The sequence below is a fragment of the Accipiter gentilis genome, chromosome 29 (genome assembly GCF_929443795.1).
Source record: "Accipiter gentilis chromosome 29, bAccGen1.1, whole genome shotgun sequence".
Classification (NCBI taxonomy): Eukaryota; Metazoa; Chordata; class Aves; order Accipitriformes; family Accipitridae; genus Astur; species Astur gentilis.
The window spans coordinates 2,901,233-2,918,779 of record NC_064908.1 but is presented as its reverse complement, the minus strand read 5'-3'; the positions used below and the strand labels follow the sequence as shown (position 1 = coordinate 2,918,779).

Below are 17,547 nucleotides of genomic sequence, written 5' to 3'. Positions count from 1 at the left end.
CCACTTTAGAGACACTTTTGCCATTTATAGGGGCCAAAGGCATGGGGGAAGCGGACCCTTCTCTCTGGTGCTTGTATAGCGACCTGCAGCACCCGGTCCTGGGCTGGACCGTGGCCCTGCAGCAGTGGAACAACAAACAGCAGGAGAAAGAAGTTCATCATAGGGACCTTCAGTGTACCAGAGAACCTACATGGTGGAAAGTGCCCTACTCCAACCGTCTCCAATCTCCGCAGCAGTAGCATCTCCTTCAGGGGCAGCATAAGCATCCCTAAATATTCTAGACTAAGAATAAATTAAGTATTTTCAGCTCCCTTGCTCCTTCTTTTACTGAAGCCACACTGCGGTAGCTTCTCAACAAAGCTGGAAGAGCTCCAGTCACTGCACTGGGGAAGGAGCAGCCACCAACAAGCCACACAACAGTTTCACTAGGACAGATTGCTTTACAAGCTTGTGTTTCTTGCACAGAAGTTTGGTATCTCCTCCAGAGATGCCTGTACCAACCCTTCGAGCAGGACACCATATCCATCCCGACCAGTCTGGCTTTTTCCTTCTTTGGAGTCATCAGTCAAAAAGGGCTGCAGGGACCAGAGAACAACCTCTTTGCTGTACAAATATGCCTTCCACAGGGCAGGGAAAAGAGTTTAGCTTATTCCGCTGCCCTTATTTTGGGTATGACCCAACACCACACTAAAGCCAGCTCAAGGGCAGCTTGAGACAAGCGCGTGAAGTCCTACTCTGGAAGAGTGTTGGGGTAGCAGCAGAATGGCACGAGCACACCTGAGCTGAAAAGAGCCTGCAGGTGCTAAATATCAGCTTGAGACATGCTGGCAAAGCCATGTAGAAAGGGCACGCTGCCTAGCTCAAACTCCTGACGCTTATTCTTTGTTTGTACAAGCACCTAATTCCCTCCCAGATGTTTGCAAAAGCTCGGGAAGTTGGCACAGTGGCAAGGAGTTGGCCTTTAATTAACCAGAAGTCAAATACAAAAAGGACGTCAGCAACCTGTGAGCTGCGCTGCTCCCCTTGACCAGAGCGCACAGCTCTTCTGGGGTCCATACACATTGGTGTCTCTCCATACCGCTGTTCTTTCATGCCAGTCTGCAAAAAAGGACTTTGCTGGTGCTGCTTACGTTTCTCCTGATCCCGTTTCAACACGCACCATTGAGCGAGCTGAACAGATGCATTTCCCACCCCCCCTCAAACCGTAGCCGCAACGTCACGCTCCCCAAGGACACCAGCATGCCCGATACCAGTCAGGTGAAAAACCACCAGCACAGAAAAGCAGAGTTAGGGACAACACAACCACCATCTCAACCACATCGGAAAAGCTGTCCCCAACGTCTGCCTTCAGCCTCCGCAGCTGCTGCACAACACACAAACACCTGCCCCGTCCATCCACGGTTCTGCCTGGCTGCCGTCGGGCCAGACGGGCTCTTGCACGTGGGTTTCTGAGCAAGTCCAGCCAGAACAAATCTTCTCTGGCTGTCTCCAAAATGCTGCTGACCCAGAGCCTTGCGATGCCGGTGTGACTCGCAGCTGCAGCAGCCCAGGGGATGCCCCACGGTGGGGATGGAGAGCTGTAAGCCAGTTCTTGCCTGTCACGCTGCAGCAGGCAGGTGACACCTACAAGCTGTGCAAAGGGATCTTGTAAAGCTGTCCCCTACCCCAGCCCCCACTCCCTTACATACACACGCTCACCCAGAATTAACTTAGGTTTCCACCACCTATATTTGAGAGAGGGACAGTACTACCAGAAACAGGCTGTGAATGAATCCAGGTCATCCTTGAATAGAGGTATAACGCTGGATCTCCTATAATTCGTTAGAGTCATTTCCCCCTTTTCATTAGTGTAGTGTTTTTTGCATTGTTTGCCTGGCTTCAGGGCCTCTTGGACTCGGCCTCGCAAGGATGAGCAGCGAGACTTAATTTCTGCTGCTGCCCTGAAGTGTCCGCTGGCTGTAAGGCTGGCCCCGGTGGATCTTCACGTGTTTGGCTAAATGGTCACTGCGGGCAAACTTCTTCTCGCAGGCGGCACACTGGTACGGCTTGACACCAGAGTGGGAGCGCTTGTGACGGGAGAGCTCATCCGACCGGGAAAACCTGCAGGAGAAGGGAAGCATGGTGGATCCAGCCTTCGCTGCTAGACAGGACAGGGAACATGAGGACCCCCACACGTGGGAGGCTGAGGTCTGTCTCTGCCCCAGCCTCTTGGGGTGACCCTAGGCAGGTCGCTTCTGCTCTGCTCCATCCAATCTCCCAGTGAGGCACAGGTACCCCAGGCTCCTGCTGGAGGAATGGAAAGGAATAAACCCTTCCAAGGGGTGATTTAGAGATAGGAAAGAGAAAAAGAATTCACCTACCCACTGAGATCTTAATTTCTTTCCACTGCTCTTAAAGAACACTGTCCACCTACTTCCTTCATTTGTTTTCAACTTGCTGAAACCTTCAGGGGGCTGACAGCCCCTAGGCCAGATGGTGAGAGAAATTGCTTTTCGGGGCATCAGCCTGAGCTGGCAGTGACTAAAGGACACGGTTCAGGAGCCCGGGTGGAAAGGCTTTACAATAACTCCCACATCTAGCCAAGAAGAGCATCGCTGTTGCGAGGAGGTTTGTTTTTCCTGAGAGAGCATGGGTTCTCCCTGCAAACTCTGAGCATCCATCCCCTTGTTTCTCAGAATGGCAGCGAGTTTTCACTGTCAGCCTGGGCTGGATTGGGAGCTGGGGAGAGAGAAGCTGCCTGTGAGCTGGTTTAAATACCAAGCACAAGGGAGGAAAAGCAATCGCACCCAGCCTGGAGCACAGCAGCAGAGGTTTCCATGCCGAAGCAAGTTGACTGCTGTTCTGAGGATGGAATACCCAGTGTTCTGACTGCTTGTCTGTGCAATTCGCACATCTGGAGCAGATCAGCTGAACAGCCTGGGAAGTCCCTTTAACCACGTGCATGTCCCACTTAATTCTCCTGCACCCTTTCTTCCACCTGGCACACACAGATCCAGACCTGGGGGCACCTGCAGCAAGTTGGTCCGCAGGTGTTTTATGAGTGCCACCTCAAAGATCTCAACAAGGCCTGGGGGCTGGCGTGACTTCAGTATGCTTTGCATGTCCAAGTGTCAGGGGAGTGCTGGAGAGGAGGACTGGACAGGATTTACTCCTGTTCTGCCTCCAAGGAGCCAACACAGATGGCAGGAGTATTAGGACGGAAGGGTTTTTCCATCTGGCTGAAACATGCCCACGCAAAGAAGCACAAAGCAGGGAGCTTCAGATGTAACCCCAGACTCCCAGCGATAGGATTTCAAGCTCACACCTGGTACAGTAAATACTGTGGCTGCTCACAAAAGGCTCTGCAAAAACAAAATGTGTCCCAAGGCCATCCTCAGGTCTTCTGTGCAAACCAAACCACTGACTTCTTTTCCAGCTTTATTGCGAGAAGCGAGTTCCAAGGTCTCAGCTCCTCATAGAAAGCAGGGCCAGGAGAAATGACATATATATTTGCAGTTAGGGCCACATCTAGAAAAGAGAGCATGGCCCGGAGAACCCCAGCCGAGTACATCACTCGATAGTATAACTGCTCCCATGGAGGGGGAGGGCAGGGCAGCAAGCGAAGCAGAACACAGCAGTTCAGTGGACAACCTGCAGGATGCTATCATGGAGGCTAGCACCATCCCCTTCCTCCTTCCCAGAGGGAAAAGTGATGCTTGTGTGGTTGCCATTGTCCTGTTCCTCAGTCCCCAGGGTCTGAGCATCAGGTGCAGGAGGGTTTAGCAGTACTGGTTGGTACTACAAAAGGAGCCAATGCCTATAAACCTGTACTGCGGTTCTACATGAACTGGAGGGACAGACAACTGCTGATGGCAAAGGGACAGCAGCTTGGCAAGAGGGAGTCCCGAAATTCAGATCTAGTCTCATACCTTCCCGAGTTTCACCACCCTGAGACAGAAGCCATAACACACCATCCAGGGAAACAAGGCAGCGAATGTATGCCAAAGCATTGCATAAGAAACGAGGAAAGCTCAGTGCTGCCAGCACCAGTTTTCTTTGTGATACGCTTTGAGATCTGCTGATGAAAAGTGCTATGCAAGACCTGAGGACTATCAGCCCTTCTTGCCAAAGGCTGTACGGAGCATCCTGCCCCCCAGGACAGGTACACGGTAGTGGGAAGAGAACACCACAGCAGAAAAATAATCAGAGAAGTGCAGCAAGATTAAAAAGCAGGGTTAATTTAGGGAACACAGATGAAAGAAAATGACAGCCATCATCATGCGCAGAGCAAACAAAAGTAAATGCAACATGGAGATACGCTACAGGCCCACAGGTGTCTGAAGGATACAAGCAGCCAGGGCAGGCAAACAGCAAGAGAAAGCAAAGGGTTGCTAAACAGTAAACACAGAACTATGCACTGGCTCCTGAGGAAGCAGTGAGACTCCTATTTCCTGGGACAAGTATTAATGGGAAAAGCCATTTTTGTAGCCCAACTGCAGAAATTATCCTGAACTAGACAGAGAAAGCTTGTAAAATTACAACATCACTTGGAAAAGCGCTATTGCCAGAGGGTGTTTAGGCATCCAGTTCAAGGGGGATTTGGGGTGTTTGGGAGTGTCAGCTATGCTTCCCCAGCTGGAGGTTTCAGCACTTTTGGACTGAGTGAAAACTACCCAAAGTGCTCAACAAATTTTACTCCTCCAGGCCTCCTTCCAGCTCTCACCTATAATTCACTCAGGAAAGAAAACTTGTGATTTTATCCTGGATTTTCACCAGCCAAGAGCTCTCCCTCATCTTGGCAAGCAACAGCGGGCCTTTGGTACAGACACCCGTTTGCACAGAGTCCCGCGGCTCCCACTTACCGCCAGCCACAGTTGGGCCAAGCACAAGTGTAGGGTTTCTCGCCGGTGTGCCGACGAAAGTGAGCCTTCAGGTGGGAACTCTTGGTGTACATCTTGCCGCAGCCCGGGTGCGAGCACTTATGGATGCGGACGAGAGAAGGGGGGGCTTTCTGATACTTGGGGTTTGCCTCCACGTCTTGCACATCCCCCGGCACCCCCGGCCTCATGGTGACTGGCAGGGGGGCAATTTTGACATACTTTTGGTCCATGATGGTCACAGGGGGCTGGACCTGAGGGAGGAGGGACAAGTTTTGGCCCTGCAAGTTGATAACCAGCTGGGCCACCCTGACACCACCGGTAGCACTCTGTGCTAGCGGGCTGCCACTGTCCATCTGGAGAGGCTGGATTTGGAGGACAACAGGAATGCTCCCAGCGGCTACTGCCTGGTCACTACCATCAGCTGTCCCTCCAGGCTGAGCAGCCTTTGAGACATCATCTTCTTGAACCACACTGGAGACAGTCTGTCCCCCAGAGCTACCTAAGCTGATCTCAGATTTGAACTCGACTTTCCCTCCAGCTGGGTGAAGCTCGCTTTCTTCGTCTTTGAGGAACTCGGCCTTCTCCCTTAGGAACTCCTCAATCTCCTCCAGGGTTGGAGTGAAGTCCTGGGAGAGGCTGCTGCAGAAGTCAGGCAGCCTGAGGTAAGCCTCGCAAATTTGGGGTTTTGCGTCTTCCCCCTTTGCACCGGCCACGGGGAGGAAGGTGCCTTCAGGGTGGCTGATGCTGCCTGCAAGGAGATGGCCAGAGTCTTCTGGGTGGCCGGACGCCCTCCCACCGCCGTGTCCCGGCAGAAGGGATGGTGGCATGCTGCGTTGCAGAGCGCTCGCAAAGCTTTCGAGGAGGGAAGAGCTGGTCAAGGAGGGTAACGGCTCCTGGCAACTCACAGAGACCATTTGTTGACTCACGTCCTCTACCCACACAAAGCTCTTGGCTTGGCTGGATCAGAAGCCTCCGTAAGAGCTCAGCTGGGGCTCCTGAGGCTGGGGAAGTCTTGGTTCATCTGCAAGGGAACACAACCAAGGTTATTTCCAAATTAAAAAAACACAAAAGAAACCTCAACCTTTGAATCAAATGGACTGTGCATTAGAAAGAAAACATCAAAACTAGTCAGTGGCCTTTGTTTTTACAGAGTCTGTTGCTCAAAAACCACGTGCTAACCATTTTCCTATGCAGGATGCCAATAGGCTGCAAAGAGCTAGATTCCCCCCAGAAGCAAACTTCTCTGGGGAGTTTATTAAGGTAAAAATACGCAATGAAACACTTCATCCCTCTTCCCACTACGCCAGAGGGCAGGTATGGGCTGCTAGATGGCAGAGAGGATGACTTGTGGCTTACAACCAGGAGTTAATTGAGATCCAAGAGAGGGTGCTGGTTTCTCCACACTGCAAATGTTGGTACAACCACAACCTGACGCAGACCTATCACGGCTGGAATAAAGCTAACTAGTTTGGCAACAGATAACAAGACAGCTATGAGAGTGCCTGCTGCCAGACTGCTTGGGGCTCTGGTGAGCATTCACCAGCAACCACGCTGCTGTGGTTACACTGGCTATCGGTGCCTGAACAAGTGAGTTTAAAACCAGTTCAGGCAGGTCTGCCCCAGCTCAGTCACACCTCCAGAAAGCATCGCAGACAGTCTGGGGTCAGCTCACAGGGCCCTTGAGGACACCAACACCATGTTTCAAAACAGGTGAGAAAGATCACAATATCTCCAGGTTAGACCTGTGTGGTGTCCAGAAGGTGACTGCTCTCCCACGATTCAATACATCAAACCCCACAGGCCCTGCTGTGTGGCTCGTGGGGTTGTGAGCACAGTGCCTGAGCAGCCACACACTGTCCCTGCCCCTGCCCCTCAAGGCTGCATCGTCCTCCTGCAACACCTAAACCACCCAAGAAGGCAGGATCTTTTTACTGTTTACATTTAATGCAGCAAGTGAGTTTCCAAGATAAAGAAAACCTATGCCAAAGTCCCCTATGAACCTTTTCCAGAATAAGTGAGTAAGTCCATGAGATTTCTGCAGAGCTGCAAACCAGTCAATCCAGTCCTTGTTATCACTGCTTCCTGAGAGCTTGGAAAAGGAATTTTTGAGAAGCAGTCTGGATGTGATATAAAGGCTCTTCCCCTTGAGAAGAAATAATCCCCGCATTGTTCAAAACCTGCGAAGAGCAAGATGCCACATTGCTCAGGGCCATTTGCAGTGCTGCCCACAGTCTGTCTCCAGCACAACTCTGCATCAACAAGTCATGATGAGCAGAGACCATCACTGCTCACACATGAGGTAAGAAAGGTGTTTGGGCCAATCTCAACCTTCAGGCTTCAAGTTTTCATCACAACACAAATTCACGCTCTGAACCATCACCTTCAAGGCAGCACCCAGTTCCACTCCTTCATCCACACCAATTTCATGATCTCTTTCTGATCTCCGCTTCTCTGACTCTTGTCTCATCTTTCTACAAGCTTCAGAGGCTAGAAAAGCCTTCCCCCTCTGGCTACAAAACACTTCTGTTTACCTCTTCCAGAAAGTCTTAAAACCTGATTTTCCAACAAGGTCTCCTTGCAGAGCAGCTCAGGAAGTCTCCATCCCTTCAGCGTGCCCCCAGGACAACTGAATTAAACTATAAACTCCTTAGCTCAGGAGCCTCATTTAGTACATATCTTGCAAATTCAGAGTGAACAGTTCTGTTGAACTAACAACACGAAGAAAAGCACAACCAGAGGGCAGGAAGGTCTGGTGGTTAAGCTGCTGGCTTGGGACTAAGGAGATCCGAGCAGGGGCTCCTGCTCTGCTGCGGATTTCTCATGCAACCTTGGGGTAGTTGCTGGAGTGCTCTGGTCCTCAGTTTCCCATATAAGTGGGGGCAATAGTAACAGTCTACCTTGCAGAGCGGTGCTAAGGGGAAATGTGTAACCTGGCGGCATGCTCCATTACTAACAGACTTTGTAGATACGTGTCACAGATGTCAGTGCCTCGTCAATCCAAGGCATTGTTGCAAAATGCACGTCAACAGTCCTGTCATCCCAGATAAGCTACTGCAAGAAAATGGAGACCTGACTTTGGCCTTCAGTGAAGCATACCGAAAGACAAGGTCAACGTCGTTTTCAAGCTTTTCACTTTGCATTTCTATTCCTATAGTTTTTCAATTCCCTAAGAGCACTCAATTACTGCATGAAATCAGCAGATGTGCAGTTTGAGCACATAGAGAGAAAGTAATTTGCCCAAGGTCAGCCAACAAGCAGGAGCTGGGAACTCAGCCGAGGGTTATGACTCTCCTCTTGTGACTGAACAACACGAACAAACACCTGTAACCTCTTCAGAGCCGTGAATTACATTCACAGCGTCCGTGCAAAAAACCTGGACGCCCAAAGCCTTTCAGGACAACTCCAACACGCTAAATAAGCCAGACACTTACAGCCAGTGCCACGTGTAGCAAATCCCTCAGCAATAAAGGGGGGTGCCCCACGCTTCGACCCGGCCAAGGACAAGCCAGCCTGGTTCTCCCCAAACCCCACCGCGGGGAGCAGAGCCAGGAACAGGCTGGAAACCCCCGGGGCCGAGGAGACCGAGTCTGGCCCGGTGGTTCCCCCCTCATCCCCCCCCGGGTAAGGGTGGGGAGCAGGGGTGGGGGGAGAAAAAAAAAAATATTTAAAAAATTAAAAAAAAAAAAAAAAAGAAAACCCGCCCCAGGCCGACCTTGCCCCCGCCGAGCCGCCCCTCCGCCGCTGCGGGCAGCCTCCCGGGGAGAGCTGCCCCCCCCGGCCCCCGCCGAGCCCCCCGCTCCCCCTTACCCGGCTCCGGTCCATACCGGCACGGCGGCTCCCGCAGCGCGGGGGCGGCTCCCGGCCCGGCCCGCCCCGCCCCGCCGAGGGCTCGGCTCCGGTAGCCGGTCCCATTGGCGGCCAGTGCCCGGCCCCGCACCGGGCTGAGCTGGCTGCCCCGGGGGGGCGGCCCCGAGAAACCCCCGGACCGGGGGAGGACAGGACGGGCCGTTCGGATTCGGGTTGTCCCGGATTCGGGTTGTTGTCCCGGGTCTGCTGCCTCGTCCCGACTGCTGGAGCCGGTCCTTGAGGAACGCTGGGAACGGTCCGGATTTCTCCAACATTTCGGGGAAAAAAAAAGTCGAGTCCTATAGCAGGTAGCAGCAGCTGGCATCCGTTCGGATACAGGTTCTCGTTTCAGGAGTAGTTTTGGCAGGGCCATAGTGTTCAGATGCTGCTGCTGTGATAAGGAGGTGCATGAGGTCTTCTGCTCTCACGGTGGCTTTGCAGGCAGCTTGTGGCTTCCAGAGAGAGTCCTGGCAAGGATGAGCTTGAGGGTGGCCTTGGGGCTACCTTTGACAGCAGAGGCTGCGCCCCACCGAACCCCGCAGAGGAGCGGACTCGCAGGCCGCCCGGGAGCGATCCTCTGCCAGCAACAGTGGATTTCCAGGCTCATGGTGGTCACTCTAAAATGCCTGGTGTTCCTTACGGCATCACAGGAGCCACGCACCTTGTGACGGAAAAAAGCATGAGAGTAACAAAAATGACAGTGTGCTGCCCTGCACGCAGGGTGAACACACTGATCGGAGAGAGGAGTCGTGTTTGCCTCTGCACTCTCGAACCACTTACAGGGGTTGATGGTGACAGTGGTTTGGGGTTAAATACTTCCAAGCAGAAGGACAATTTTGAGGCAGGCAGTGCCCCTATAGGAAAAGAGAGTTTCTCTTATCTCCCACAGTGAGCCCCATCAACCCAAGGAGGTGAGAGCAGAGTTTCCCTGCTTTGTAAGCAGCATGAGATTTTCAGCTCAAGTGAGGTGAGTGCAGAGTTTCCCTGCTTTGTAAGCAGCATGAGATTTTGAGCCTGAACAAAAAGTCCCGGACCAGAGTAAGGCCTCACATTTGAAAAACCAAACCAAAGCAAAACAAAAAAAACCCCAACAGTGAAGGGGCTTCATCATTTGGAAAGGGCAACCCATAGCTATTCCCCCGACTCGCTGCTGTGCCCCTGGGTGTCACTTACCCTGTGTCTCAGCTTCACAGTCTTTAACCTAAGTGCTGACAATACTTAAAATTCCTTGCAGGGACAGGGAAAGTCTTAGCTCTTCAAAATCCTCGGGTACTACCTACTGTGATACTGCAGGGTTCGAACACGAATGGCTTCGATTTACACCAGGTCACAAAATTACCGGGGATAACGAAGAGGGAGCAGTTCTTCCTCTAGGTTTGTACAGCACCTAGCGGGGTAAGCGGGATGTTCACGCCAGGGATCCACAAGGAACAACGTTCAAGCGAGCCGCAGGTAACAGCAGGCGGCTCTGCACCTCCCTCTCCGCCTCCTCCCTGCAGACGAGGGTCGGACACAGAGCCAGCCCCTTCCCCGGGCGACCGACGCTCCGAGATCCCACCCTCAGCACACGGTTTGGTGTCCGCAGGGGGCAGGACCGCAAGCCCGATGCTCGGTACCGGACCCAGAGCGGCCCGGCCGGCGGGAGCGCTGCGGCTGGGAAGACCCCGCCCCGCCCCGCCCACGGGCCCCGCCCACGGCCCCGCCCTCGGGCCCCGCCCTCGGCCCCGCCCACGGCCCGGTGGTGGCGCCCCCCGGCGGCCGCCGGCGCCGTCCGTTTCGCGACACACACGGTCGTCCCGTTTAAACACCTTTTATTTCCTCCTTTTGATAAAAATTTATAATAGCCTTCCTCTTACATCGTATACAAAATATTTACTCTACTGAATAAATAAAACGCGAACATCTCGCAGACAGGATATGATCTCGAAAGAAAAAAACAGCATCCACACATCCTTCCCTAACCTAGAGATTCGCAATCGTCTCACGTTAAAAAGACATCCTCCCTTCTCCCCTCTGCTCCCCACCTCAACACCCCCATCTCACAAAAGGAAAGGAGAGGCGCAGCAGGATTCACCCGTGAGAAGAAAGCAGAAGCGCACCTACTACCCGAAACAGAAAAACTCACAGTAACCGCCTCTGCAGAGCTTGTACCGATACCTGTCCGTTGGACAGTATAATCAAGTCCCAGAGAGATTTCTATGTTCACACAGGTTATATCAGTAACAGCATCTAAGGGATGCGCTTACCTTCACTAGAACATGCCCGTGTCCCTTACCGGTCTATGTCTGATCCCAACACAGAGAAGCTGGTCTTAGCAGAAGCACACCGGGTTAGCCAGAAAGGACAATCTTACAAAGAAAGGAGCTTCTCAACAGACACTCTGGAAAATCCCTCTCCTGTCAGCCCCAGCGACAGCCTGAACTAGGAAGAAAGGCTTTTGGCAATAACAGAGCACACGGACAGGGGCACTGCAGTGACGGCAAGCCCAACATCCCTTAGGGGTTTGGGGAAGGCAGCTGCCGACAGCCCAGCTCGGGACCTGAGCTCAGGCTACACAGCCAGCTCTCATGACGCGGATGGGATCATGCTGGCATGAGGTAGCAAGCGTGAAGGGTTATGAAGTGCTTTACGGACAGGGCAAGGCCACAACGAGGGGCACGCTCCCACCCACTGCCAGGGCAGCGTGGTGCCAAAGGCCCACGACCAGGGCAGAGCCAGCCCAGTTCCAGCCAATGTCCCACACCGTTCCCTCACATTGCTACAAACCTCAGATTTCCCCTGAACCCCCTCTTCCCCTTGCTCCCTCGCCCTGATCTCTCCCCATTCTCCTCTCGATTGCTGCCTTGTCTTCCCTCCCCACTGAATTTTTGCACAGAAAACTGCTCCCCTTGTTCCCCAACTGCCCACCACCCGCCCAGGACCTGACTGCATGTGGCAATCTCCTACAGCCCTCCTCTCCTTCTGCAAACAGCCACCCTCTCACGGCAAATAGCCCAAATCTTCTCCTGGTGTAACAGGAGGGTAAGAAGGAAAGGAGCAATTACTGAATTTGCTGGGTTTCACTCCAGAGGGAGAAATGGGAAGAAGGGTGCCAGGGGGAAGGGAGAAATCAGAGTTTCTTGGTGGATAATCAAATAGTTCTTCTCATACTTGCTGAACTGGCTAAACCAAGAGCAGCACAGCCAGAGGACAAGTGGGTAAGGAGCCCCTGGTTCAGACTAGGTTGTGTCTCTCCAGCTAGATCGGAGCGGTCCAGAGAACGAGCTCTGTTATCAGCCCAGTCACAAGTCAGGCCAAAGACAGCCGATGGGTGCTCGTCTGGGATGCAGCAGCAAGGAGCAAGAGCAGCTGCCTGCAGAGCCGCAAGTTCAGTCGCTCAGCAGTCTTTTCTGAACATAAATGAAGTAAAGGCAGGCACCTCCCCAGAAGCATACCTGAATTATGAGAAAACTGGACAAACCCAGCCTACCCTCTCCTAGGATGAGTGAGATCAGAGCCAGCACTCTGGATGGAGATGCCAGACTTGCCGAGGAGACCTGGGTGCCAAGTCTGTGAACCAGTGCAATGAAGGAGATGGGAAAATAGGGAGGCTGAAGGCACACTTGATCCGTCAGTGAAGGACAGGGCTGAGACCCAGCCTGCACCAACTACTCCCAAGCCTTCCAGCTCAGCCAAGACACAGAGCCTGCTGCAGGTGCCATGAGCCCAAACCTATGAGTGTCCACCAGCTACAGCTGGGCTATAGCTGCACCAAAGCCACCTCAGCAGATGGAGGGCTGGTCATTTGGGGTAAGTCTTCTCCTCCTGAGGGACAGATACAAGTTATGGATCAAGAACTGCAGCATCTTGTTTTTTCATGTTCCAAACCAAAGGACACTCTAAAACAAGGCTGTCTCCCCCTCCAGCCCGCTGCTTTATCACTTGGATGTCTGTAATGAAGCATTCAAGGCCTTTATCATCAAACCTGTACACCTGAAGTTTGGTGTGGAAGTACTTCCTAGGCATGTAAAGAAATGGCTCGTTTATCAAAAGCACTTAGCATCGTAGCAGCCTCCATGTGTGAAGGTTCCCCACATTTTACGTAAGAAAAAATAAAGGATTCTTCAGCACTCAGGTAGGAACCTGTTTGAAAAATCTTGGGTCAGACGTTACTGATCACTAGGAGCATTCATCCAAGAAACACCCCACCTTTGGCAATAACATTTTGCCTCAAAGACTTCCTCCTGAAGCCTTAAGTGGACAGAGACCAGGGTAGGAAGTACAGACGAAAAACTGTTTCCGTAGGTGGTTAAGCAGCTGCCAACTCCATCCCCAAAACAGCTGCATTTCAGCACACAAACCTTGTTGTGGGAAAGGGAGGCTGGTAGGCATATAATTTGAGAAGAAATAAAACAAAAACAGTGACCCTTTACGGGAAAGAAATGTTGAAAAAACTTAGGAGAAACCCTCTCAGGACCCGTCTGCAGACAGCAGGGGAGTAACTATGCTTCCAATCCAAGGAATAGTCTGACAAGATCTTGCAAAAATAGCAACATTTTGCCCTTCAGCCGAACCTCACAAGTGCATCTCACTGCCCACACACCTCCGCAGAAAATTAGTCACAAACACTTTGTTTAGACCAGCCAAAGTTAAGGACTGTTGAACAACTTCTGCATACTCACAGCCTAGCCTCCAAAGGCCCAATTCATGCTTTCCTCTACGCCTTGTAGACAGAGTTTGGATCATTTCAAAGTCTAAGTGCTGACTGTGGGACAGGACCTACTTGGTATATGGGTAGTCTTCGAGTGGTAGAAATCTGCCACCAGCGGAATTATTCCAGCTGGTCCACTCGTATGGAGAATGGTACAATGGTACTGGCCAGAAGGACACACAGCTGCAGCCACTCCTCTGCCAGTGGAAGGTGACTCGCACCTGGGAGCTAAACAGTCTGAACAATCCAGGAGCATTTGGTCTCAGTGCTACGGAAGCAAGAGGCACTTTGCCTTACTCAAACAGGTAACTGTGTTTACGCTGTTCCTCAGTAAGAATCTTGACTCCTGTCTGGAAATAAAATAAAATAAATAAATAAAAGCCCAAAGAAGCATAACCTAGTAAATAAGTAATCCAGATCAGCAAACCACAGGCACAAACAGCATCAAGAGCTTCTGTCCTGCTCCTTCTTTTGCCCAGCACACCAAGAACTAGGCTTACCCTGCTCTGTTACCAGCTGCCAGAGTGGCTGTAGGCACATTTCATCCTACCCACCTCCTGTTTACAATGCTGCTTCCAGCAGCCTCTCAGGGCATGCTGGCAATGTGTTAACTCAGCCACTGTGCTGGGTACTGGGACGCAGTCTGCTCTGCAAGGTGCACTCCTGCCAGCCTGCAAGCACAGCCGAAAGCCTTTCTGTCTGGAAAGAAGAGTCTGGTCTAGAAGGTTGCTTTAGGGATGCATCTTTGAGGAAAAGCAGACACAGCCAGCGACCAGCTCCAGGTACCTACTACAGCAGTGACTGCTGCTGAGTTCAACTAGTTGTCAGTGAACAAGCAATTCCTCCAGCTTCCTCAGGCCGGGTACACTTATTCCCAGGTAGCCTTGCAGGAGAGCTCTTATGTTCTACTTCATTGTCACAGGACTGAAAACCCTCTGAGAATAGATTTTCCTTGTGATAGGGCAGCATCTTTTAGGGGCCACGTGTGGAAGAGGCACAACAGTGTAGATCTGTTAGGGGAGAGAGCAGGCAGCGGTTCTGAGTGCTGAGGAGTGAGAGGTCAGAGTTACTGACAATTGTGTGAGGAAAGCTAAAAACAATCATTTAAAAAAAAAATTAAGAAGTCCTTTCCATCTGATGCAACCTGCTACATAGGTAAAAGATAAGTCACCTTTTGGAATCGGTCCTAATGAAACGTTATTTGTTTTTCCGAAACAAGACATTGTAACTTTTCTCCTAAAGGGTTTCTCCCAGTCAGAACAGAGGTGGGGAAGGACAGAAGCATGCACGCACCCATATGCACCCCCTTTGCTCCATGGCCAAACGTTAGCCACCCATCTTTTTTTTTCCAAGTAGATCTCCTCCCAGTGTCCTATTTGCAGAAGTATTGCTCAAGAAGTTGAGTAGAACTACAACAAGCAGGGGAAGAGGATACAGCTGTAACTGGAAAACAGTAGAGCCAATGATTTCTTCCCTCCCCATACTACTGCCTCTCCTGCTCAGAAACATGACCCGTTATTAAAAGAAAAGCCCATTTCCTTTCTCCCCCCTGTATAACCTCCTTTGGTGCTGGCTGTGCAGCGCTTTCTTTTCATAAAGGCACCTTTGGAAAGCACTGATGGCCAGAATCACAATGCCCCGATGCCTCCTATTTACACCTGAGATTAGCCCTGCTGCACCTCTCCTGCCCCCAGCCCCAGAACTACCCTCCAGGGCTACAGCAACAGCATGGAGACAGCAGGTTCCACACGAGGCTTCGCACAAACGGCCATGTGAACAACACACATCTCGTTTCGTCACGTGCAGGCACCCGCATGCTGCCCTCGTGCCTTCCACATCACACCGAATACTTCGCCATGTCACTCTTATCAAAGACAACTTTGGTTGCAAAGTAAATGGCTACCAGGCCAAAGCCAGCAGCTGACACCATGTAGGCAGTCACTGACTGCGTAAACTGGACGATGGACCCCATGAAGAGGGAGGGGACAACCTGAGAAAGGAGGAAAGCACTGTCCAAAATAGCCAGGTCCAGGCAGATCCCTCGGCCAGGAGCCACTGAGTCCGGTTCTCCCACCATCATCATGAGCGAGACGTCGCAGGAGGAGCTGACGCACAGAGCCGAGCCGGCGGCTGGAGGAGAGGAGGAGGGAGAGGAAGAAGAGAAGAGGCTCCCAGCATGTCCATTCTGGTAAGGCAGCTTCTGGCTGGGAAGGTGGCCTTTAGAGAAAGCTGATTTCTTCTCCAGTCGAGCTGCGTCTTCCTCCTCTTCGCTCTTATATTTATGCAAAAATACCTAGGGGAAAGAAGGAGGGCACGTGAGGAATGAGTCGGTAAGGTGGAGCCCAGCAAGCGAGGTGGGGGGCAGAGGGACCCCTGTTTTTTGTGCAAGAGAGCAAAACCACTCTGTGCTTTGCGTGCGTTGGGTCAGGCTGTTAGAGGCGGGGAGTGCCTGCAGTGAGCCTGGCCCACGTGAGATGGTCTTCAGGAGCCAGCCTGGCTTTTCCCGACTGGCACGGGATTCAAAGCAACCCTGACTCACTGGGGGAATCTGGCCAAGTGGTGCCTTTGTTGTGTTGAAGCTGTGGGGCTCAGCAGGCTGCTGCAGCCCAAAGCCAGCCCAGGCTCTGCCTGGGGACATTTTGCACTGAGCCCCGGGTTGTCACCTCCTCACTGGGTGCCAGGGGAATCTGGGCACCAACTACAGTTCACCCCATCCTGAAATCAGCTGATGCACACTTGCAGGACAGGACTGAAGGGCCAGAGCCCACTTTGGACGTATCACAAAGCCAGACAGTCCACGCCGGTGCAAAGAGAAGTGTTCATAAAGTGGCTGACTGGGAACCCAAAACCTTCCTGCAGAAGAGCCCTAAGAGCAGACGAACAGTTCAGAGCCCTGGATCCACGGCCACTTCTTAGTATCTGGAATACTTAAAAAGTGACACCAGCTGAGATGGTACAGTGCTGGGAACTCAGGAAAGAGCTCTTTTCTCAGCTCTGCAACAGACCCTGCATGCATGACCTCAACTGAGTTGCTTCATCTGCCTGACCTGAGCCTCCTCGCTCGGGCTAGAAAAGGGGGGCAGGGGGAAGAAAAATCTTCTTCTTCTCACCCTTTTTTGCCTCGCTCTGCTCAAGCTGCGAGATCTCTGGGGCACAGCTCACTCGAGCAGTATTCACACACAATATTTGGATCAAACAGCTCTCCACGTTAACGCCAACAAATAATGGGCAGTCATGTGCAGACAGTGAAAACGCTGCAGAGCTCCAGCTTTAAAACTCCAGGGCATTTGCAGTTATGCATAACCACTGGTCTGCATGGGGTAGAGCAGATAACGAAGGACACGTTAATCCATTATCCACATGGCGAGATTGAACAAACAAAGAAAATAAAAAGGAAAAAAAATAGCACCTGGTTGAGAACAGAGAGCACTCTACCCAGCTGCAGGGCTCAGAGGGGCTTGCCTGAACTATCCTCCCTTTTGCAGGAGGGACCCGGACACAGATGAACGGGAGGGAACCGCTGGTGCAGGAGTGCGGGTACTCCAGATCTGTTGCAGGCCATCCCAAAGCTTTCCGCAGTCTTGGCACCCACCCAGCTACACCCAGCCCTGCCCTAGTGTATGTCAGCACCAGCCAGTCTCTGTTCATGCTGCCCCAGGCCATGGCTGCGGATCTGTAGCACAAACAGTTTCAGATTCAATTGGAGAAGAGAAACCAGATGAGAAGAGCTTCACTAAATAGCAATCATCTTCCAAAAACTTTACCTGGGCTCTGCTCAGCTGCTCACTATACCTTTCAACTCCTCGATTCTGCCTAGGCTCATGAATTTACGCTTAAATGCATCAGTCCAGGACCGTCACTTATTTTATGTGGAGCTTAAAAATCCTCCCACGTGCCTCCTATTGCCATCAGACTTCAAAGCAACTCAAAACCCAGCACAGAAAGGGCATTGTGTGAGCCAAACTAGGCTATCCCCCACAGTTCCAGCCCTTCCTATTTGACACTGATGTTCCCAGAAGCCTGCTCAGCTGCCCTGAAGGCCTCCGCCACATTTTCTTGGTTTCTCTACTGATCCAGGCTAGGACTTCAGAGGTATGAGTTCCGGCAGGGGTGTTTGAATACCTAGTGTGGAGAATTAATTTAAATCTAGAG

The 17,547-nt window shown here is 52.0% G+C and overlaps 2 protein-coding genes across 6 annotated transcripts in view; both read right to left on the bottom strand.

Annotated features, from left to right (window-relative positions):
• Positions 1 to 1,704: 1,704 nt before the first annotated feature.
• LOC126052106 (Krueppel-like factor 15) lies at positions 1,705 to 8,700 on the bottom strand. The gene is made up of 3 exons (XM_049832269.1): positions 8,667 to 8,700; positions 4,842 to 5,880; positions 1,705 to 2,100 (listed from the first exon to the last, which is right to left on the bottom strand). Exons 2-3 carry the CDS (start codon positions 5,771 to 5,773, stop codon positions 1,923 to 1,925), a joined length of 1,110 nt encoding a protein of 369 aa, XP_049688226.1. The 5' UTR covers positions 5,774 to 5,880; positions 8,667 to 8,700; the 3' UTR covers positions 1,705 to 1,922.
• Positions 8,701 to 10,499: 1,799 nt separating this feature from the next.
• Positions 10,500 to 17,547, bottom strand: part of SLC45A3 (solute carrier family 45 member 3) — a 31,603-nt gene continuing 24,555 nt past the window's right edge. For all 5 annotated transcript variants that reach the window (XM_049832243.1, XM_049832245.1, XM_049832242.1 and 2 more), the window contains one exon: positions 10,500 to 15,688. In XM_049832243.1, the coding sequence (XP_049688200.1) occupies positions 15,233 to 15,688 (456 nt within the window). In that variant the 3' untranslated portion in view covers positions 10,500 to 15,232. The remainder of the gene's footprint in view (positions 15,689 to 17,547) is intronic.